General features: G+C 44.9%; 1 protein-coding gene across 2 annotated transcripts in view; it reads left to right on the top strand.

Annotated features, from left to right (window-relative positions):
• The window catches only part of LOC121571446 (dolichyl-diphosphooligosaccharide--protein glycosyltransferase subunit STT3B), a 95,004-nt gene that overhangs the window by 63,151 nt on the left and 6,893 nt on the right, over positions 1-24,960 (top strand). For both annotated transcript variants that reach the window (XM_041882904.1, XM_041882905.1), the window contains exons 4-11: positions 7,877-7,942; positions 12,156-12,255; positions 14,050-14,148; positions 16,070-16,216; positions 19,127-19,175; positions 19,627-19,781; positions 21,830-22,041; positions 24,296-24,483. In XM_041882904.1, the coding sequence (XP_041738838.1) occupies positions 7,877-7,942; positions 12,156-12,255; positions 14,050-14,148; positions 16,070-16,216; positions 19,127-19,175; positions 19,627-19,781; positions 21,830-22,041; positions 24,296-24,483 (1,016 nt within the window). The remainder of the gene's footprint in view (positions 1-7,876; positions 7,943-12,155; positions 12,256-14,049; positions 14,149-16,069; positions 16,217-19,126; positions 19,176-19,626; positions 19,782-21,829; positions 22,042-24,295; positions 24,484-24,960) is intronic.

Genomic DNA, 24,960 nt, shown 5'->3' with positions numbered 1-24,960 from the left:
GATTAAGAGAGGTTTAACCTCGACGCAGATGGTAAATAATCAGACTGAAACAGCCATGCAGACCCCCAGATATTGGCATTAGAGGCGGCAAACCTGGGCTGGAAATAAAAAGATAAAGAAGAGAGTGACATTCATATGTCGATGAACCCAGCAGAGATGGCTTCGTTAGTCACCCATTCGGCCTGCTAACTAGCCTGCTAGGAAGACCAGCTAGCCAACCATTTGTTACAAACCATGCGGTACAACAGCCGCTTTCACGTTCTTGTTGATGAAATCTGCCGCTATAGCCGGGTCCTCGAATCTGTGCATGGAACCGTCCGGTAAAGTCAGTCTCAAAACCGCAGGGTAGATGAGGCCGAACTTCACGCCCGGGCAGGTGTGTAGTTGGCGTTTCACAGCTCCAAAGCTAGCCCGCCTCTTAGCCACAGCTGTTGTGTAGTCCGCAAATATCGAGACTCTTTTACCCTTATGTAGAAGAGGGGATGCTTCTCCCGATCTTCTCAGTATGTCGTTGCGGACGTGAAAGAAATGCACCCTGATGACAAATGGTCGTGGGGGTTCTCCATCCCTGGGTCGAAGCTACGCAGAGTGCGGTGAGCCCGGTCTAGCAATGGCTTCTCCTCTAGCCCGAGCAGCTCCTGAAGTAGCTGGGCCATGTACTCCGTGGGTCTTGGGCCCTCCACTCCCTCCGGTATTCCCAGTAGACGAATGTTGTTCCTCCGCATTCTACTTTCCATATCTTCGCATCTATTATCGAGGAATGCCACCCTAGTTGTCAATGAGCCGACGCTAGCCTCTAGCTCGCTAATGCGAGTGCCGTGGTCTGTAGCCCCTCGCTCCAAATCCGATAAAGTCACCCCATGTGCGTCGAGCTTATTCTGTATACTCTCGATAGATTTTTTTAAGCTCGTCTTTGATCGTTGATATCTCTGACCTGAGGTTGGTAGAGAGACAGTCAATTTTTCCGAAAATGTCGGCTTTGAGGGTGCCTATCACGGATTGTAGCATCTCCACAGTCAGTGTTTCCGTGGGGCCGGCATTGGTAGCGTTCGGTGGCGGGGGTGAGTCGGGGAGAAGTTGCAGGCTTGTTGCGGCCTGCTCTTGCAGACTCTGTTTTTGGTCGGGTTGATGTCATTACGAATTTAAATTTATTAAACTTGAACTGAGTTGTTTATGGGTCTCTTCAGACGCCTGGGCAAACAGAAATGTATGCAGTTTTGCAAAGTTAAATATATAAATTTGGTCACTAACTCAGGAGCGATAGGGAGACGCGTGCTACATCCTTGGCTTCCAACAGCGCCCCCCGCAATCGAAAATATCTAAGGTTGGAGGTGCAATGGGTTTCTTTCTTATCACACTTGAACAGTCCATTCAATTGAACAGTAACCCTTTTTTCTCTTAATATCACAAATAAACTGCCCTGATAGGCCTAGCGGAATGTCGGATAATATAACCAGATATTGGATAAGCTAACGTAGACGAGGTGAAAGGATTATCTATGAGCACAATGGCTTACAATACCATAGAAATGGGCCATACGCTGTAGAAGGAGGATTCTAGGCAAAATAAACTGCCATTGTCACATGATTTGCCCTCAGTGCGTGTCCTCTCCCTTCAATGGCAATAGAGCCGCAGCGTCGCTCACACCGCTCTACTCCCGCCCACGTTTTGTACATTATGCTCCCTGATGACTTGAGGCCGATGCAGGTGCATGCAACGTATACACATAGATGAAATTGAAGTGCATTGTAAATGGGCAAATGTGGCATTCATCAGCATTCATTTCCCCCTCCTTATCAAAGTCGACCTTGGCAGGGGGCGCCTGGCTCCCCATCAGTTCCCTTGATTAATTTAACTTGGTTGGCCTCTAAGCCCCTCCAGACAAGCTGAGAATCGCAAGGATCGCTCCACACTGTCATCCGCAAGGATTTTTCAGGAGTAAAACTGAACAGGGCTCTTAACAAACAGGGAGCTAGGTTGTTTTCTTCCTCCCAAGGACACACCGGCATTCACGCAGGTAAACGTGACACGTTCTCTCTCTCCCACCATGCTTCACTTGTTTTAGTCACCAATGGCAAGCTCTGCAGGACTCAGTGCGCCTGTGAAGGTAGAAAGGACCTTGTGTCCGTCCGTTCGTGCATCTCAGTCAGCATACCTTTGTCCAGTCAAGCATGTGCGTTGTTCCTGAACTTTTTTGTCTCTTTGCATTTATCAGTCAGTAGACTTCTTTCAGCTTGACACTTGACCTAAGTACGGACATATTGAACTCCTGAGGGGACTTGAGACACCAACTGTTGCTTCCATAGCTTGAATACCCATGTCAGGGTTCTGGAGTGTCATGTTAACTCAGGCGAGTGTGACTGAGCTGATAACGCCACTTGGTTTGAAGAGCCTCTGCTTTCATCAACCAGCCACACACAAACCCACACACCTTGGAGTTGCCAGAGTTGTGTGACAGAGCGTTTAACCTCCCGCCCAGAGTGTCACAGAGAACCTCCCACATTATGGGTGTGATTGTCAGAGCCATGACTGACTCCAGACCCAGAGGGGCTCCACCCCTGTTGTTACATGAAACGCAGACAGCCAATGTATAATTTGCTCGATATTATGCATTTACTCGAGTACCGCTAAAACACTACCAGGGACATTGTCTGTAATGCTAGTATGATTACTTGGGAACCTGCAGTGTCTGATTTGTGATGAAGTGTTTTCCTTGTCATAATGATTCGATACAAATCATTTAAATATTTGGTTTAGGCAGAGGAGCAGCTGTTGCATCTGCAGCATCATAAGAGCTTTTAATTGCATTCCACATGGACCATGCCTGTCTTAGAACGAACCAACACAACGAGTGTGTCCCAAATGGCATCGTACTTCCTATATAGTGCACCTCTGTTAACCAGAGCCCTATGGGCCCTGGGCAAAAGTAGCGCACTATATAGGGAATAGGGTGCCATGATTTGGAATGCAGACAATGAGTGTTCCAGGTGACACGGGTGTCCCCCACCGGCGCCATCAGTATAAAAAATTAATAAATAACATCATTCCATTTGGCGAAAGCCCCGAAAAAACAATCATCCCGGCTATGCGTCACTGCTTTCCATTATCACTCTCATTTACCCACGTTTATCTCAGCGCTTTCACCATCTCTCTCGTTCTCTTTAGCCGATCCCGCCTCGCATGCTGAAATCGGTGCCTCTGCCAGGCTTCTTCTCCAATCTTCATTATCCCTCTCCTTCATTTTATCTGCTAATAACCCATTCAACTCCAGCCATTTAATCTGCCTGGGTCGGCTCCCCTCATCCCCTCCCTATTCTAGAATTGAATCCTCTCGCACCCCAGAGACCTTCCCTTTTTAACACTAGCGCTACCCCCCGAACCCCCCTCCACCGTGCTTACATTGTTGTCCCACTAATTCCACAGTTTCTCCGGGGGGGAGTAAATGAGAGACGTATTTGAACATGAGCGATCACGTGACCGTGTGAGGGGAGTAGAGAGAGACGTATTTCAACATGACCGTGCAAATGCTCTGCATAGTAGTCTCGAGCCCTGGTAGATTCTATGCTAGCTGCCTTTTTAATTGTCTGTGGCACTGGGAAAGCTATAGGCTTCCGGTGTTCCTCAGTTGCCTACATCTTTGTCAGCTCCCTCAGGATTACCTGTGAGATGTGTAGCCTGCTTTCCACCGCTGATCAATCAATCCTCATCAGCAGGTCAAGTGACTGTGATGTGTCCCTCAGACGGCGTTCGATAAAACATTCTGTGCCCCCGCCTGTCCTGCACCCTGCCATCACTTTCCCACAGTGTCATGAAAGGTAAAACGGGCTGTCTGTCAGACATGGTCCCTTTTAATGTGTTGACTCAGGCTGTGGGGTGAGACCAGGTAACCAGCAGTCCCAGCTAGTGTGTCAGGAGCAGACTAATATGCTAGGCAGCCCTCTCTTTAAACACTAGCAAGGCCGCTGGGCCAGACTCAATACCAGGGCACGTTCTCAGAGCATGGGCAGACCAGCTGGCAAGTGTCTGTTCCCAAGAACTCCATGGTAACCTGCCTAAATGACTATCGTCCTGTAGCTATCACATCTGTAATTATGAAGTGCTTTAAAAGGCTGGTCATGACACACATCAACACCATCATCCCAGACACCTTGGACTTGCATACCGCCCCAACAGATCCACAGGTGACGCCATCTCAATTGCACTTTACAGTGCTCTCTCCCACTTTGACAAGAGGGGAAATGACTGTGAAAATGCTGTTCCTAGACTATAGCTCAGCGTTCAACACCATAGTCCCCTCCAAGCTCATCACCAAGCTCGGGACCCTAGGACTGAACACCTCCCTCTGCAGCTGGATCCTGGACTTCCTGACGGGCCAGACCCAGGTGGTGAGGGTAGGCAACAACATCTCCACCACACTGACCCACGACACGGGGCCCCTCAAGAGTGTGCACTAAGTTCCTTCCTGTACTCCCTGTACGCACGACTCCAACACCATCGTCAAGTTTGCTGAAGACACAATGGTGGTAGGCCTGATCACCGACGGTGATGAGACAGTCTACAGGGAGGTCAGAGACTTGGCAGTGTGATGCCAGGACTACGGCCTCTCCCTCATCGACAGTAAGACCAAGGAGTTGATCGTGGACTACAGGAAAAAGGGCGGAGTGCATGCCCCCATCCACATCGACGGGGCTGTAGTGGAGTGCCTCTTCCCCTTCAAGAGGCTACAAAGATTTGGCATGGGCCCTCGGATCCTCTAAAGGTTATACAGCTGCACCATCGAGAGCATCTTGACTGGCTGAATCACCGCTTGGTATGGCAAATGCACCGCCCTCTACTGCAAAGCGCTACAGAGGGTGTTACGGACGGCCCAATACATCACTCCCTGTCATCCATCATCCAGTTAAATTTTACAAATGAATTAAAATTGAAACGCTGAAATGTGTTGAGTCAATAAGTATTCAACCCCTTTGTTATGGCAAGCCTAAATAAGTTCAGGAGTAAGAATTTGCTTAACAAGTCACATAAGTTGCATGCACTCACTGTGTGCAATAATAGTGTTTTAAAATGTGCTTAACAAGTTGCATGGACTTTTGAATGACTACCATTGTACCCCACACATACAATTGTCTGGAAGGTCCCTCAAATAAGCAGTGCGTTTCAAAGACAGATTTAACAACAAAGATCTGGGAGGTTTTCCAATGCCTCACAAAGAAGGGCACCTATTAGAATAGGGGTAAAAATACAAAAAGCAGACATTGAATATCCCTTTGAGCATGGTGAAGTTATTAATTACACTTTGGATGGTGTATATACACCCAGTCACTACAAAGATACAGGCATCCTTTCTAACTCAGTTGCCGGAGAGGAAGGCAACCGCTCAGGGATTTCACCATGAGGCCAATGGTGACTTTAAAACAGGTGTAACACAACTAAATGTGGAATATGTCAAAGGGTATGAATACTTTATGAAGGCACTGTAAGTGGTTACCCGGACAATCTGCTCTGACCCTATCTTGCACTGACTCTATGCACACTCGCAAGACCATATATGCACTATAGAGTATATACACACACACTACACTGACATTCTCACATAAACTCACACACACACACTACATACACACACACTTTCACACTCATATGCTGCTGCGACTCTGTTCTGTATTTTACTATCCTGATGCATAGTAATTTTACCCTCCCTTTTATGTACAGATCTACTGCAAATACCTTGTACCCCACACAGTGATGTGGTACTGGTACTCCCTGTATATATCTTTATTCTTGTGTATTTAATTTATCTTGTAACAATGTTTTTATTAGTTTTTCTGCATCGTTGGGAAAGGCTTGTAAGTAAGCATTTCACTGTAAAGTCTACACCCGTTGTATTCGGCACAAGTGACAAATAACATTTGATTTGGTCTCTGTACAGCTGGGAAAAAGGAAAGGGGTTACCTAGTCAGTTGTACAACTGAATGCATTCAGCTGAAATGTCTTCCGCATTTAACCCAACCCCTCTGAATCAGAGAGGTGCGGGGGGCTGCCTTAATCCACATCCACATCATCGGCTGCCCCCCATATACAGTCTGATGCCCCTTAATCTGTTTAGGAGCTATAATTAACAGACTGTTAATGAAACTACCATGGTGTTTCACTAACACTTTTTCCCACATTTCCATCAAGAGAATGTAGGCTTTCCATCAAGTGAATGTAGGCTATGTTAGTTACAGCATACTGTGGGAGTTAGAAAGTGCTAAGGACTTTGTTGTCCTGGATGATACAGTGCATTCGGAAAGTATTCAGACCTCTTGACCTTTTCCACATTTAGTTACGTACAGCCTTATTCTGAAAGGGTTTAAATAAATAAAAAATGAATCAATCTACACACAATACCCCATAATGACAAAGTGAAAACAGGTTTTTAGAAATATTTGCAAATGTATTAAAAATGAACAGAAACCTTATTTACATAGGTATTCAGACCCTTTGCTACGAGACTCGAAATTGAGCACAGGTGTGTCCTCTTTCCATTGATCATCCTCGATGTTTCTATAACTTGATTGGAGTCCACCTGTGGTCAATTCTATTGATTGGACATGATTTGGAAAGGTACACACCTGTCTATATAAGGTCCCACAATTGACAGTGCATGTCAGAGCTAAAACCAAGCCATGAGGTCGAAGGAATTGTCTCCGAGACAGGATTGTGTCGACGCACAGATCTGGGGAAGGGTTCCAAAACATTTCTGCAGCATTGAAGTTCCCCAAGAACACAGTGGCCTCCATCATTCTTAAATGGAAGAAGTTTGGAACCACCAAGACTCTTCTTAGAGCTGGCCGCCCGGCCAAACTGAGCAATCGGGGGAGAAGGGCCTTGGTCAGGGAGGTCACCAAAAACCTGATGGTCACTCTGAAAGAGCTCCAGAGTTCCTCTGTGGAGATTAGAGAACCTTCCACAAGGACAACCATCTCTGCAGCACTCTACCAATCAGGCCTTTATGATAGAGTAGCCAGATGGAAGCCACTCTTCAGTAAAATGCACATGACAGCCCGCTTGGAGTTTGCCAAAAGGCACCTAAAGAACTTCCAGACCATGAGAAACAAGATTCTCTGCTCTGATGAAACCAAGATTGAACGCTTTGGCCTGAATGCCAAGCGTCACATCTGGAAGAAACCAGGCACCATCCCTACGTTGAAGCATGGTGGTGGCAGCGTCATGCTGTGTGGATGGTTTTTAGTGGCAGGGAGACTAGTCAGGATTGAGGGAAAGATGAACCGAGCAAAGTACATAGAGATCCTTGATGAAAACCTGCTCCAGAGCGCTCAGGACCTCCGACTGGGGCGAAGGTTCACCTTCCAACAGGGCAACGACCCTAAGCACACAGACAACGTAGGAGTGGCTTCGGGACAAGTCTCTGAATGTCCTTGAGTGGCCCAGCCAGAGCCCGGACTTGAATCCAAACGAACATCTCTGGAGAGACCTGTAAATAGCTGTGCAGCGACACTCCCTATCCAACCTGACAGCTTGAGAAGATCTGTAGAGAAGAATGGGAGAAACTCCCCAAATACAGGTGTTCCAAGCTTGTAGCGACATACCCAAGAAGACTCGAGGCTGTAATTGCTGCCAAAGCTGCTTCAACAAAGTACTGAGTAAAGGGTCTTAATACTTCTGCAAATGTGATATTTCAGTTTTTGGGGTATTGTGTGTAGATTGTTGAGGGGGGGGACATTTAATCCATTTTAGAATAAGGTTGTAATGTAACAAAATGTGAAAAGTCAAGGTGTCTGAATACTTTCCGTATGCACTGTATGTTTGACAGAATGACAGAATCAGTTTACTGGTCCTTAATCCTTTGTTGTGTCTGTTCTCCCCGTCACAGGTGAAATCGATCAAGACCGGCTCAGTGTTCTGGTCCATTGGCTGCTGCCTCTCCTACTTCTACATGGTGAGTGTCAAAGAGCCTTAATTGTTACTCGTAAACACATAGAAAACAGTTTCATTGACTTCCACCAACATAGCATCCCATCTCTGGCAATGGGATTTGGAAGTCATGATTACAGTAAGATTACCCCGAGATAGCATTGTTGAGTGCAATCGTAGACGTCAAAAGCGGTAATGAGTGGCGTGAAAAAGGAGTCTGCACCGGCGCGTTAAACGTTATTTATGAAACCCCCCCTGACCTGTCGGGGTCGATGGAGAGAGAAAATAAAACATAAACAGAGCCGACTGCCTCCCAGACAGGTTTCTTTGTGTACGATTGGTGATGTTGAGCGCCTGCAAAGATCTTCTGCTTCCAGTGTCTTCACAGTTAAGTCTCCCCTCTGCTCCGGAAAATACATATGTCAAATGAAACGGATTACAGAGATTCAGCTGCCATCGATCATGTCGGGGCCCAGCATCCAAACTCCGGCAGGGAAAAGCCACTAATGACCACATCTGAAGAGATATGAGAGCAGGGAGATTTTCTACTGAGAGAAACCACAGCAATTTTATAAGCCCCTCTCTCATTCTGTCTGTCTCCTCCGGAGTGAGAATATTTCGACCTCCCCCTCTACGGTTCTGAGTAGAGGGAGTACAGCTACAACCGGAAGTTACTTTTTCGTAGCAGGTTAGGATAATTAACATGGCAGGTTAGGAGACTTAGGTTAAGGTTAGGAAAAGGGTTACGGTTAGCTAAAATGCTCTCATAACCTGCTACAAAAAGTCACTTCCAGTCGTAGGTGTACTCCCTCTAGTCACAACTCCGCTCTACCCATTCCTCCCACTAACATCCTTCTGATGTCTGACCTGTTGCAGGGTTTGTTGGCAACACGACAAGCCCGTATCTCCTTTGTCGGCAACACGACAAGCCCGTATCTCCTTTGTCGGCAACACGACAAGCCCGTATCTCCTTTGTCACACGCTCTCACGACCCTCTAGTGCCCCATTACTCAACTGGCAGACCGAATCCGGACGTACAACAGAGTCAGTACCCCCTAGTGCCCCCAATACTCGGTCGTACTTCGACACCTGGTATCATATAAACACACATAAGACATGGAAGAATACGTAGAATTGCAGGAAATGAGCTTTAAATCAGCCCAAAAATCTCTGCCCCATGCAAAATGTGTTGAACTGTGGAAATTAGCTTTAAAACTGCAACATTTTCTCTCCGCCAACAAGAGGGGTGTGAACAGTTTGGGGTCGCATGGATTGCGAGGTGGGAGTTTACTACGCCGATAAATTACATTATCCAGCTGGACCTTTGCCACCTAGGAAATTTGTGTGACCGGACCTTCTCAAATATTACTTGAGTACCCCTGCTCTAGTGGGTGTGAGTAGTTGCAGCCCTACATGCTGCAATATCTACCCCTCCACCGTTTCTCCCCTCCCACTGTTGATTAAGGATACCCACCCATGGGGCTTAATCGAACATGACACATGCACAGCGAGAGATTCCGTGCCCAGCTCTGTGTCATGATCAGACCAGGGAGGGAGAGAAGAAGCTCAGTTGAGACGTCATGATGGACAAGAACTGCGAAAGCCCCTACTGTGAGAGCTGCCTGATGTTCTATCTTATGTCTCCCGGGAGAGAATGTGTTTTCCCTAAGTGACAACTCCCTCCTACCCTGCCAGAACCCCCCTCCCCCGACCACGAGCATCATGGGAGCACTTCTGAAGTTCTTTTCACTCAAAGTATTTGAGGCATTCTCAGCAGCACAACTCAGCTCTTCAGGTGATTGTAAGATGTGCCGCTTTCTGGAGGTTATTATTAGAAGTCAAGCGATAAAATCACAACTCGAGGCCCTTTTTACATTAAAGAAATCTATCCAGCGCTTTGCAGTGGTTCACCTACCTCCCCGGGCCCCACCTGACTTTCAACAAAACGACTTTCTCCCACAAATAACTTTATTTTCTCAGTCAAGGCCACAGCTTATATCCTCCACTCATGCCATCTGATACCCCCGTAGGTGACCGACAGCATCTCAGGTTATTCTGTTTCCAGCATCCTAAAGAGGTCCCTGAGCCTCTTTTAGCCGCCTTCTGAGGCATTCAAATCTATGCCCTTTTACCACTACAATACCCTCCGTCCCCCTATGCTTCTTCATAGTAATGAGAGCAGTGGAGTGTGGGTAAAGAAAATGGCTAAAGTCTAATGGTGTCTGGCTCTTTGCTGACCCCATTATGAACAGTCGCAGGGCCAAATGCTAATTTGAGATGCACTTGTTGTAGTACACACACTAACAGGTTAGCGTTGGGCCCATAGGAAGCCCTAACATAGTGTAACAGCCCTTCCTCCTGGTTGTATTGTAACATACACAAACTGCTCGTCCTCCTGGTTGTATTGTAACATACACAAACTGCTCGTCCTCCTGGTTGTATTGTAACATGCACAAACTGCTCGTCCTCCTGGTTGTATTGTAACATACACAAACTGCTCGTCCTCCTGGTTGTATTAATTTCATTTCATTTCATTTCAGTCATTTAGCAGACGCTCTTATCCAGAGCGACTTACAGGAGCAATTAGGGTTAAGTGCCTTGCTCAAGGGCACATCGACAGATTTTTCACCTAGTCGGCTCGGGGATTAGAACCAGCGACCTTTCAGTTACTGGCACAACGCTCTTAACCACTAAGCTACCTGCAAACTGCTCGTCCACCTGGTTGTATTGTAACATACAGAAAAGGTTATTCCTCATTGTATTGTAAAGGAAGCTTGTCCAAGGACAACTGCTCTTCTCATAGAAATACTGTCAGAACATGGCATGAAAGCCTTACAGGGATGTCACTCAGATGTTTCAATACACACAGGGGATATTATGAGGATGTGGCTTATCTAATTAGGGAATCTGCTAACTACATTATCTCCAGCTTATAACATTCCTGATAGTTACTATTGCCAGAAGGATATATTATTAACTCAAAGCCAGAGTAAGAAGTGGTTTTATTGAGATTCATTAAGCAGGATGCCTAGCGGCCTAACCAGAAAAAACATTGTTTCAATCGAGGCCTTTCTCATGGGAAGTGTGATAGGTTTCTAGCTAAAACATCGTTTTTGCTGGTTTCTTGATGTAGGACTGAGCTATATCGATAAATACATTATTTACTCCAACAAGCATATTGATAGTGTATGCACCAGCTCTTTCAGCTACCTCACTGTCTCTTAGCAGACTTTATTTTGGTGGTAAACAAGATATTTTGTGCTTGGTGGTGCAGAGATTTTGACTGTACTGTCCTCAAAGAGTCTGAGTACAGAGTTGTTTCAAGCTTTGTCTTCGATATGGCTCGGTGTCTCCAGAAGATTGCTGCTTGCTTATTCGACCCTCAACCATGTGGGGGAAGTAATGCAGAAAATGTTTCTCATACACAAGCTTCTCTCTCTCTCTCAAACAACACACACACACAACGGCGAGGTCATTAGCAGTACATGTGTGAGATGTTTGGTCAAATTACGCTCCGTGGCCAGGAGGCTGCGGCATGCGACCCTCGGCGCAAGATACTAGCCTCACTCTCTCCTCTCCTCACTGATACCGCCCAGCAGTTCCTCTGGGCCGGCGTTGTGTTTTCAATTATCAACCTCTTCTCTCACAGAGAACCGCTGCGGCTGTGTTAACACAGGAAATTCGCTCAAAATGGGAGTTGTCTCTGTAATCATTCAAATTACGGTTCAACTGCACCTAATTTAGCTCACACCATCTGAAGCTAAAGATGGAAATGGCTGTGAAAAGATAATTGCACTTAACCACTCCGGAACAAACTTATTGAGGGGAGTTTTATCTCCTTCTAGTGTGACTCTTTGTTTTAGTTTTTTCGCAATTAGAAGTAATTGCAAAACATATTTTAATCATAGATGAGTGATTGTGAATTAAATGTGTGACTAAGCAGGTGTGTGTGTGTGTGTGTGTGAGAGAGTCTACTATCCTTCTGTCTGTGCTCTGTACATCCTACGTACTGCAGTTGATGTTTTTGTAGAGTATTTTATAGTCCCCTTGTTTCACGCTGCAAGTCTGAGACAGTGTTGCTGCATAATTTCATGGAGCTTTTAAAGTTATTGATGCATTTTACTTTGCGGTCATACAGTGTTAAATATGATTGCATTGGTTTTATATGGGGCCACTGCGCATTTCCATGCATTCCTGGTGGCATGTGTGTTTTGCTGATGGCTCTGTGTTTGTTGCAGGTGTCAGCATGGGGAGGATATGTCTTCATCATCAACCTGATCCCCCTGCATGTGTTTGTGCTGCTGCTCATGCAGCGCTACAGCAGGAGGGTCTATATCGGTGAGTGACCACAAACACTTTCATCTGCTAAAGAGATGTGAACATAAACCCTCTACACTGAGTGTACAAAACATTAGGAACATGACATGGACTGACCAGGTGAATCCAGGTGAAAGCTATGATCCCTTATTGATATCAGTTGTTAAATCCACTTCAATCAGCGTAGATGAAGGGGAGGAGACAGGTTAAAGAAGGATTTTTAAGCCTTGAGACAATTGAGACTTGGATTGTGTATGTGTGCCATTGAGGGTGAATGGGCAAGACAAAATATTTGAGTGCCTTTGAACAGGGTATGGTAGTAGGTGCCAGGCGAACCGGTTTGAGTGTGTAAAGAACTGCAACGCTGTTGGGTTTTTCATGCTCAACAGTTTCCCGTGTGTATCAAGAATGGTCCACCACCCAAAGGACACCCAGCCAACTTGACACAACTGTGGGAAGCATTGGAGTGAATATGGGCCAGCATCCCTGTGGAACGCTTTCGACACCTTGTAGAGTCCATGGCCTGACAAATTGAGGCTGTACTGAGGGCAAAGGGGGGTGCAAATCAATATTAGGAAGGTGTTCCTGATGTTTTGTACACTCAGTTGATATGTGAACGCAAACCTTCTATCTGCTAAAGAGATGTGACTGCACGCACCTGTTTTCCTCAAAACAACCACAAATACTCTACCGAATGTGACTGAAAACTGAGTTTAATAATTCTGAATTTGACTGCGTATATCTTCCTGTAAATTGCTTATATTCGTCCTTGAGGCTTACAGAACACAACCCATCATTGTCAGACAGACAACATTGCAGAAATGCTGCAGCATCGTAGGCAGTACATATTTAGCTGAGCTGAAGGAACAGCAGGCTAGCTGGGATAAATGGTTTAGCATCAAGCATAATTTACACTTGATTATACATATTACTCACAGTAAACAGTACCCCGTTCTTGGGCGCTTTGAAAATAAATTACGTCCCTATTTAAAAAGAGGGCATTGACCCTGCTGTACTCAATCTCTTTGCATTTTCCTCAACCAAGGATTCCACCCTTCCACAAGAACCGTTTGTTAATGCAGACCATTTTTCCATTGCATTGTTCTGAAATATTTATGGCTTCGAACGCAGAAGCTGTCAACCTCAAGCACCCTTTGCATAGTTATTCAAGCAGCAATCTTGTGTAAGGCCTTGATCCTTAAAGTGCTTCATAACCATCTCGTTTTGATCTAGTTTTAACCTTTCTCCTTCATCTACCATAGAGAAAGCTCTTCTAAAAACTAGATATCGCTTTGGCATCGGTGCTGGCACAATGAGTGCATTGTCAGTGTTACTCGCAGTTATATTTCACATAGTTCATCTCTTACATCCATCAGTCAACAGGCGATAATGAATCAGTCGGGAGTGCTCAGAGCTAGTCTGTCACTTCAAAAAGCCCCAGTGTTCAGAAAAGTATGGAATCTTGATTAGGGCACATGGCTTAGGATCAGATCAGCCCCCCAGCTACAAAGGTGGGAGTTCTACAGTTTCACTGCATCGTGGGCTCATGTTAGGCCCCCCACTGCGCATTTCTTTGCCCACTTCTATGTTCTCAGTAAATTACTCCAGATGAGATGTTATTGTATTTACTCCCACTCAGGAGATGCATTGACAAAATCAATGCACATTAAATACCTCTAAAGAGAGAAAAGGCGCTTTACCTTAACAACCCAAACTGAAGTGATAGTGGGTTTTTGAATAGAACAGTGTCTGTGTTCAACCTGTTTGTTTGATCTCATCTCTCGCTCTTGGTCTTTCTCTTTCTTTCTCCATCAGCTTACAGCACTTTCTACATCGTGGGCCTGGTGCTATCCATGCAGATCCCCTTTGTGGGCTTCCAGCCAATCAGAACCAGCGAGCACATGGCGGCAGCAGGTAAAGTAACTTTTTGTTATTCTGACTGTGAAACACTCCACGATTAGTGCAAATTCACCAAAGTAGCATAAAGTTTGCCTCTTCCTCTCTGGTTTTAAGGTGCTACATAGGATTTTATTTTATTTTCTGAAATTACAATGCAAAAATAAAAACAAAATCCTGTGTAGCACCTTAACCAGAGAGGAAGAAGTGAACTTTATGCCACTTTTGGTGAATTTGCGAGGCAACAAGACATTGCGATATACAGATTTCCAAGACATATGCGCACAGTTCTTTCTGCCTGCCCCCTCCTCTCTCTCCCTCGGGCTAGCTTGCCTGGTCTTTCTCTTCACTATTGACACAAGCGTGTGTTCAGTGTTCAGTCTTCGGTCTGCTGCGTATAGAATATGCTAGCCTATTCATTGATGATAGGCCCTGCTTTACTGAAGATGCAGCTTTTGATTACCGATAGATAGGCCTAGTGCACGGTTCTGACTCTGTCTGCCTGGTGGCCGACCTGCCTATACTGTACCTCTCTCCGCTCTTGGTCCCTCGCTAGCTCGCTATGAAAAATGCAAGTGTTAGTGTTCTCGGAAGTACGGCAACTAATCAGTCTCTTCCGCAGTGTTGCCAACTCCTCAGTAAGGAAAGTAGCTATTGGCTGTCCTAAAAGTCGCTAAATGACGTCATCACCTAATTTACATAATTGGCAATGTGTATGTAATTGTGATGGACGCTGTAGGAGAGAGGAATAGCGTCGTGGGAGAGACAAAAAGTGCTTTCACGTCAGTCTCCAAAAGTCTCCAATAACACCAGAAAAAGTCGCTAGATTTGTCGCTAGTCGCTTTTTTGAAAATGTGTCGCTAGAGGGGTCTGAAAACTTGCTAAATATAGCGACAAAGTCGCTAAGTTGGCAACACTGCTCTTCCGTTCCAAAAAGACTGAATCTTAGGAGTTGAAGAGTCGATTCCTAGCGGAATCGAATCTTGACTTTTAGAAATGGGCGTAGACCCCAAGAGTTTATGCGCAACAAGTCGAGGAAGATATTTTGGAATCGACTCTCCACCACTACATCATCGTTAACAGCTGGAAAATTGGCAGAGAAAGTCAAGCGACAGCAGCGAAGTCCTGTATGGCAATACTTTGAGAAGTTATGTGAGAAGGTGGTGAAATGCAAACTTTGCAAGGTGGAATTTAGGTACAGTAACGGTAGTACAGGTGCAATGCTTAACCATCTGAAAGGGACGCACCGTGAGACCCAAACCGTTGCTGGCAGCAGCGCAGCTGCATTGTGAATTAATGTGTAATTTTATAAATGTTTCTTATCGTTACTTTTGTCACATCCCTAGTAACAGGATTACGTAGCTCTAAAGCATCAATGTCTGTTCCTCTTAGTCTAATGTAGCTTCAGTCTGGTTTCTGAAGTGGTGTTTGTTATGCGGGTGACCAGGGCAGCACGTCAGCGGCGTGGGCTTTGAGGAACGGAAAGCACCGTCACACTCTCAAAGGATGGGCATTTGGCTTCAGGCAGCAGCTGCTCGCAACATCTAGCGGCGTGTCTACAGCGACAGCCAGCGCGACGTGACAGGAAGGGAAAGCTGTACCTCCCCGCAGGAGGCTGGCATCAGAGTGATGGGCATTTTTGCATCATTGCACGCTTTCTGGGTTCTGAAGGAGTTGTGACCTTGGAATGCTGCTGGGGGGGGGTGCCACATCAGATAACAGAACTGAGATCCCATTTAGTCTTAACTGTTCCAGTTATTCAAATATATTGTCATGTATTATTACAGCATCAGTGTGTAGCACATATATAGTAATACGACCATCAAATGATAGTCCTTATTTAAAATGTTTTGTATATAAACCTGCTTGCTTGAGACCCACATTAAGGTTGTTGTGATAATAACTCCAACATTCTGTGATTGTATGTGTCCTGTCACAGGTGTGTTTGCGCTGCTCCAGGCATATGCATTGCTGCAGTACCTGAAGGACAGGCTCACCAAGCAGGAGTTCCAGACCCTGTTCTTCCTGGGGGTGTCGCTAGCTGCTGGGGTGGTGTTCCTCACTGTCATCTATCTCACCTACACTGGTGAGTTCCTATACCATTACACATACACATGACTTACAGAAGCATGTCTTCATATAACACATACATTGCCTTCAGAAAGTATTCAGACCCCTTGACTTATTCCACTTTTTGTTGTGTTACAGCCTGAATTCAAAATGGATTAAATAGATTTTATCTCACCCATCTACACACACTAATCCATAATGACAAAGTGAAAACTTTAGACATTTTTGCAAGTGTATTGAAAATGAAATACGGAAATATCTAATTTACATAAGTATTCACACCCCTGAGTCAATACATGTTAGACTAACCTTTTGGCAGTGATTACAGCTGTGGGTCTTTCTGGGTAAGTCTAAGAGCTTTGCACACCTGGATTGTACAAAATTATTCAACCTCTGTCAAGTTGTTTGTTGCTAATTGCTTGACAGCCATTTTCAAGTCTTGCCATAGATGTTCAAGACGATTTTAATTCAAAAGTATAACTAGGCCACTCAGGAACATTCAATGTAGTTTTGGTAAGCATCTACAGTGTAGATTTGGCCTTGTGTTTTAGGTTATTGTCCTGCTGAAAGGTGAATTTGTCTGCCAGTGTCTGTTGGAAAGCAGGCTGAACCAGGTTTTCCTCTAGGATTTTGCCTGTGCTTAGCTCTATTCAGTTTGTTTTTATAAAAAAAAAAAAAACTCCCGGGCCTCCCGAGTGGCGCGGCGGTCTAACGCACTGCATCGCAGTGCTATAGGCGTCACTACAGACCTGGGTTCGATCCCAGGCTGTATCATAACCGGCCGTGATCGGGAGGCCCATAGGGGGCGCACAATTGGCCCAGGGTCGTCCGGGTTAGGGGAGAGTTTGGCCGGGGGGGGCTTTACTTGGCTCATTGCGCTCTAGCGACTCCTTGTGGCGGGCCGGGCGCATGCAGGCTGACCTCGGTCGTCAGTTGAACGGCGTTTCCTCCGACACATTGGTGCGGGCGGGTGTTAAGAAGCGCGGGTCCTGTTTCGGAGGACGCATGACTCGACCTTCATCTCCCAAGCATGTTGGGGAGTTGCAGCGATGAGACAAGATCGTGGTCCTCTGTAGCTCAGCTGGTAGAGCACAGCGCTTGTAACGCTAAGGTAGTGGGTTCGATCCCCGGGACCACCCATACACCCAAAAAAATTTATGCACGCATGACTGTAAGTCGCTTTGGATAAAAGCGTCTGCTAAATGGCATATTATATTATTATTATTATAAGATCGAAATTGGGAGAAAAAGGGTGTAAAATACACAAAACAATTACTAAAACTCCCTAGTCCTTGCAGATGACAAGCATACCCATAACATGATGCAGCCACCACCATGCTTGAAAATATAAAGCGTGGTACTCAGTGATGTGTTGTGTTGGATTTGTCCAAAACATAACGCTTTGTATTCAGGACATAAAGTTAATTTCTTAGACAATTTTTTTGCAGTTTTACTTTAGTGTCTTATTGCAAACAGGAATCAAGTACAGGCTCTGTCATTTTAGGTTAGTATTGTGGCGTAACTACAATTTTGTTGATCCATCCTCAGATTTCTCCTATCACAGCCATTATTAAACTCTGTTTTAAATTCGCCATTGGCCTCATGATGAAATCCCTGAGCGGTTTCCTTCCTCTCCGGCAACTGAGTTAGGAAGGACGCCTGTATAGGTGCCCTTCTTTGCGAGGCATTGGAAAACCTCCCTGGTCTTCGTGGTTGAATCTGTGTTGGAAATTCACTGCTCGACTAAGGGACTTTACAGATAATTGTATGTGTGGGGTACAGAGATGAGACAGTCATTCAAAAAGCCTGTTAAACACTTGTTACACACAAAGTGAGTCCAAGAAACGTATTATTTGACTTGTTAAGCACATTTCTACTCCTGAACATATTTAGGCTTGCCATAACAAAGGGGTTGAATACTTATTGACCCAAGACATTTCAGCTTTTCATTTTTAGTTAACTTCTAAAAACATAATTCCACTTTGAAATTATTGGGTATTGTGTGTAGGCCAGTGACACGATATCTCAATTTAATCCATTTAAAATTCAGGCTGTAACACAACAAAATGTGGAAAAAGTTAAGTGGTTGTAAATAATTTCAGAAGGCACTGTAGTTAGTTCCACATACACCGGACATACAGAAGCATGACTTCATATACCTTATAATTAGTTACACATACACCTGACTTACATTAGTCAGTCCTCAATATATACCATATACTGTAGTCATATACCTTATACTGTAGTATCAGTTATATACAGTCCCTATACGTCAACATTGCACATACACTTTGCTTTCAAAACCAAATCCTCATATACCATATAATTACATATACACCTGACCCACCAGGTATAAACAACTAACACAAGCTAGTCCTCAGATACCATAATAGTTACTTTTTTTTAAATCTCTGTTACACATTTAGCTTGTATTGTTGAGAGCCTTTGTTACTCATGTACCTGGCCCACTAAATATATTTCTAACCTCCACTGCTCAACATTCCTCTCGAGTCCCGACCCACATATGCCCTACTGCTGAACAGACGCCTGACCCACTAAAACAGGGCTATTTAATTCCTGTCCTGGGAGGCCAAAACTGTTTAGTTTTTTTGTTTCTACCTCGTAGTTAATTGCACTTATCTAGTGTCCCATGTTGGAATCCGTCCCTGTTTAGCATGGGCGACAGTGAAAACCTGAAGTGTTTCGGTTCTTGAGGACCAGAATTGAATGGCCCTGCACCAAAGGGTCCCTATTCACTTTGTCAATATATCTGTACACTACCCATACCACCTTATACTGTCACAAACAAACATACATACCAGTTTCAACCATACGCCAACAAGTCTGCATAATAACCACTAATGAAATGACACTAGTGTGTGTTCAAGTTCCCAATCTTGTGTATTGATTGTGTTTGTTCATTTAGGTTACATCGCTCCGTGGAGTGGGCGATTCTACTCGCTGTGGGACACCGGGTAAGCACTGCTAACCTTTCCTATCGATGAAACATTTGTTTAATTGAATGTGTGCGCTGCGAAAGGGCTTAGTCTCAAAGGAAATGCGAGCAGTCTTTTTCTTCCCAAACACGCTTGGACTACATTCTGTACATGAACTGCAGCGTGTCTGCATTAAGCAACGATCAATCGGTTTGTTTGCTGACAGCAGCGCACTTTCTCTCCCTTTACATTCCCTTTGAGGCGGTTTCTTGAATCTTTATCTTCCCTGAAGTACCAGATGTTTCTCTTCTATCTTCACTCTTCCCCCCTCTCTCTCTCTCTCCCCCTCTCTCCCTCTCTCCCTCTCTCTCTCCCTCTCTCTCTCTCCCTCTCTCCCTCTCTCTCTCTCTCTCTCTCTCTCTCTTTCTCTCTCTCTCTCTCTCTCTCCCTCTCTCCCCCTCTCCCCCTCTCTCCCTCTCTCCCTCTCCAGCTACGCTAAGATCCATATCCCGATCATCGCGTCAGTGTCGGAGCACCAGCCCACCACCTGGGTGTCGTTCTTCTTCGACCTCCACATCCTGGTCTGCACCTTCCCAGCAGGCCTCTGGTTCTGCGTCAAGAATATCAACGACGAGCGCGTCTTTGGTAAACTGGGGCTCGTTAAAACACAACATACATACATATATAATTTGAATACGTCTGAATATTTAGAGGGGAATATGGTGATTTGAGAGCAATATACATTATAGCAAGGACGTCCTCATGTTATTGATATACTGTACACACCTGTTCCTAGAAGGTGTACTGGAAGAGGGAATGCAGAACAGAATCACACTGCTCCAGTGCAGGAGGGGCTATGCTTGAGCTGGTTTCTGTTTTTCCCTTGCACTTAAAGGAAAACTGCCATTGATTGCTCCAAGAACCTACACATATGTTAACCCAGCTCTAAATCAGTCTCTCAGATTTAAAGAACACCCACGAGGACCTGAGTTGTGCACCGTGCACTTTTGACATGCATTGCATTCGGAAAGTATTCATACTCCAGGACTTTTTCCACCTTTTGTTACGTTACAGCCTTATTCTAAAATTGATTAAATTGTTGTTCACTAATTTACTCCAAGTAGGGAAAGGATGGTGGGGTTGAAAAGTAATAAAGGGGAGTATATATAGATAAAAAAAATATGGGGGATTGGAAGTGATGCAGACAATTACATTGATAGAAGATACAATCTGTCTGCAATATTAAGCTGATCCATTCCCCCAGAGAAAAATTAATAAAAATAAATTGATTGATTTGTTTTTCCCCCTCATCAATCTACACACAATACCCCATAATGACAAAGCAAAAACTGTTTTTTTGAAATGTCAGACCCTTTACTCAGTACTTTGTTCAAGCACCTTTGGCAGTGATTACAGCCTCAAGTCTTCTTGGGTATGACGCAACAAGCTTGGCACACCTGTATTTGGGGAGTTTCTCCCATTCTTCTGTGCAAATCTTCACAAGCTCTGTCAGGTTGGATGGGGAGTGTCGCTGCAAAGCTATATTCAGGTCTCTCCAGAGATGTTCGATCGGATTCAAGTCTGTGCTCTGGCTGAGCCACTCAAGGACATTCAGAGACTTGTGCCGAAGCCACTACTGCGTTGTCTTGGCTGTGTGCTTGGTGTCGTTGTCCTGTTGGAAGGTGAACCTTCACCCCAGTCTGAGGTCCTGAGTGCTCTGGAGCAGGTTTTCATCAAGGATCTCTCTGTACTTTGCTCCGTTCATCTTATCCTCAATCCTGACTAGTCTCCCGGTCCCTGCCGCTGGAAAGCATCCCCAGAGCATGATGCTGCCACCATCATGCTTCACCGTAGGGATGGTGCCAGGTTTCCTCCAGACGTAACGCTTGGCATTCAGGCCAAAGAGTTCAATCTTGGTTTCATCAGATCCGATAATCTTGTTTCTCATGGTCTGAGAGTCTTTAGGTGCCTTTTGGCAAACTCCAAGCGGGCTGTCATGTGCATTTTACTGAGGAGTGGCTTCCGTCTGGCCACTCTACCAAAAAGGCCTGATTTGGTGGAGTGCTGCAGCGATGGTTGTCCTTTTGGATGGTTCTCCCATCTCCACAGAGGAACTCTGGAGCTCTGTCAGAGTGACCATCGGGTTCTTGAAAACCTCTCTAACCAAGACCCTTCTCCCCCGATTACTCAGTTTGGCCGGGCGGCTGCAGAAACGTTTCGGTACCCTTCCTCAGATCTATGCCTCGACACAATCCTGTCTCGGAGCTCTACGGACAATTCCTTCGACCTCATGGCTTGGTTTTTGCTCTGACATGCACTGTCAACTGTGGGACCTTATATAGACAGGTGTGTGCCTTTCCAAATATTGTCCAATCAACTGAATTTACCACAGGACTCCAATCAAGTTGTAGATACATCTCAAGGATGATCAATGGAAACAGGATGCACCTGAGATACATTTTGAGTCTCATAACAAAGGGTCTGAATACTTATGTAAATAAGGTATTTCTGTTTTTTATTTGTAATTAGGGGGTATTGTGTGTAGAATTATTTAAAAAAAAAAAAATACATTTTAGAATAAGGCTGTAACGTAACAAAATGTGGACAAAGTCAAGGGGTCTGGATACTTTCCGAATGCACTGTAGATGAATTAACCGGCCTTTAACCTTTCCTGCCTCTCTTCTGCCCCCCAGTGGCTCTCTATGCCATCAGCGCAGTCTACTTTGCTGGGGTGATGGTGCGCCTGATGCTAACTCTGACACCGGTGGTGTGCATGCTGTCGGCCATCGCCTTCTCCAGTGTGTTCGAGCACTACCTGGGGGACGACATGAAGAGGGAGAACCCTCCAATAGAGGACAGCAGCGACGAGGATGACAAAAGGAGCTCAGGGAACCTCTATGACAAGGTTAGGAGGAGTCACGGTCCAGGGCCTGTATTCATAAGTAGGCTTGGGCGATACCCCGGTATACGGTATAAACGGTATATTTCGAAATACCAGGCACCCGGCACACCACAAGGAGTCGCTAAGGCGCGATGCCCCCCCCCCGGCCAACCCTCCCCTAACCCAGACGATGCTGGGCCAATTGTGCGTCGTCCTATGGGACTCCCGGCTACAGCCCAGGAATGAACCCGGGTCTGTAGTAACGCCTCTAGCACTGCGATGCAGTGCCTTAGACTGCTGCGCCACTCGGGAGGCCCACTCACTTTCAGTATTTTAATCAATTTCTGCACTGTGTTTTCACACTTATCTTAGTATGCCTGGGACTGCATTTTTGGCTGTTCTTACTTTTGCCACTAGAGGGCGCTCTGGCGATTTCTGTGGGTCTGTATCAAGGGGCCTGGGTGCACAAAACCTCCATCAAATTATTCAAAGAATTGTCGCTGAGGCCGATTTTTATTTTTTATTTTATCACTCAAAGACGAAGATATTAACATTTTATATTCATCCAATGTCTGCCATGTTTTTGGATGACGTAATGGCTCCCCTAGTGCGCATGTGATGTTGGTCCATATAAACCGGATGCAACAAAGATATAGACTGTCCATGAATCGGCGTATTTGAACGTGAGTAGATTACCTTGAAAACAACTGTTGGACATCTTAGACACAGTTTCTAGTCCTCATTATACCTCAGTGGTCTGTACTCCTGAAGTTGACTGTTTTGTGCTTGCCATTTAGCTAGCAGTTCTCAGGTGTTAGCAGCCAATGGCTAGCAGTTTCTTACTGGTGATAAAAAAGGATGATTGCCATAATTGTTTTGAGTCATTAATGAATTATTTAATGTAACAAATCAAACATTTAACTTCGTAAGTAATTCATGATTACATCGTAAACAATTCATTTACACCCAGCGTTTATTTGAAACAGGCGTTTATTTGCAGAAATTTTAAAGGGGACAGGCAGCTATTTGAGACAGCGTTTAATTGAAGTTTTATGTTATTGTATTGCAAGTAGGCCTAAGTATTTTGTGCAAATGGGGGATATGATGACACGCTTATTCATAAAAACATAATAACAAGAAGCAGCCATTTGCCTTTGGTGAGAAAATCAATTTTTAATTTTGGAATCTAAATTAATTAGACAGGAATCTACAGGTAACATAAAGTGCCTTATGGCCACCACAAGCAGAACAGCTTCAATGCACCTTGGGATAGATTCTACAAGTGTGTGGAACTCTATTGGTGGGATGCGATGCCATGCTTCCTTGTGTGGAAGCACCTGCTTTCAATATACTTTGTATCCTTCCTTTACTCAAGTGTTTATTTTGGCAGTTACCTTTATCTATTTTTATTTTCAGAACCATTACAGAATAAATTCATTTTCTGGCTGTGATGGGTTCATATTCCTGAAGTAGCCATACAACAAATTACCATGCGCATCTCATTTAATTTGACCTATGTATATAGTACACTACTTTTTATTTATAAGTGTCATGTCATACAAGCGCATTTATTTCCACGTTTCCGCTCCTCGATTACCTTTGACTTTTTTCAAAAGCAGGAGAGGACGCGATGAGTCAAGCAATACCAATTGAGATTCACCTACATTCCCATCGCCTCGTAGGCCTGCTCTCACAATGTGAACCCTTAGCCGTTAATTCCATTTGACGCCTACAGGTAACTGCCAAAATAAAGGAAACACTTGAGTAAATGAGGGATACAAATTATATTGAATGCTGAGATGACAATGCCCCCATCCACAGGGCACGAGTAGTCACTGAATGGCTTGATGAGCATGAAAATGATGTAAACCATGACCGTCTGTCACCAGATCTCAACCCAATTGAACACTTATGCGAGATTCTGGAGCGGCACCTGAGACAATGTTTTCCACCACCATCAATAAAACACCAAATTATGGAATTTGTCATGGGAGACTGATGTCGCATCCCTCCAATAAAGTTCCGGACACTTGTAGAATCTATGCCAAGGTTATTGAAGCTTTTCTGGCTCGTGGTGGCCCAACGCCCTATTAAGACACACTATGTTGGTGTTTCCTTTATTTTGACAGTTACCTGTATTTAGCCAATATACATATTCCTGTAAGGAGTTACAAAATAATGACCAATTTCACTCTGTTTGTATTGCAACTCTCTGATACTCTCTGTTTAGTGGGCCAGTGTTGATGTGGTGTGTGTGTGTGTTTGTCTCCCTCTGCAGGCAGGAAAGGTGCGTAAGCATGTGTCTGAGCAGGAGAAGGCAGAGGAGGGGCTGGGCCCCAACATCAAAAGCATAGTGACCATGCTGATGTTGATGCTGCTCATGATGTTCGCAGTCCACTGCACATGGGTCACCAGCAACGCCTACTCCAGTCCTAGTGTGGTGCTGGCCTCCTACAACAACGATGGGTAAGGACAAGTAATATAATAATATATGCCAGACACTTAGCAGACGCTGTTATCCAAAACGTCTTAGTCATGCGTGCATACATCTTTATGCATGGGTGGCCCCAATGGGAATCGAACCCACAACCTTTGGCGTTGCAAGTGCCATGCTCTGCCGATTTGAGCCACACAGGACAAACTACCATGCAGTTAAATAATGTCTACTTGTAGAATGTAGACTCACATATTACACTCCATGCATACAAGCATAGCTCCACATGTCTTTCTGCGTATGTATGTGTATTCACACACGCACATGCATTGACACACATTGGGTACAAATGCGCAGACACACCTTCTCTCTCTCACATACCCACAAAAATGTTAAAAGGGCATGCACAGTCATATTTCATCAAGCAAGAGCTGCATGTAGCCACGTGTGAACATTTTGTTCATATCCTTTGCTAGTTAGTGAGTTATTAGCCCAGTTATAGATAATTT

The sequence above is a fragment of the Coregonus clupeaformis genome, chromosome 8, assembly GCF_020615455.1.
Source record: "Coregonus clupeaformis isolate EN_2021a chromosome 8, ASM2061545v1, whole genome shotgun sequence".
Classification (NCBI taxonomy): Eukaryota; Metazoa; Chordata; class Actinopteri; order Salmoniformes; family Salmonidae; genus Coregonus; species Coregonus clupeaformis.
This window is presented reverse-complemented; position numbering and strand designations above follow the sequence as displayed.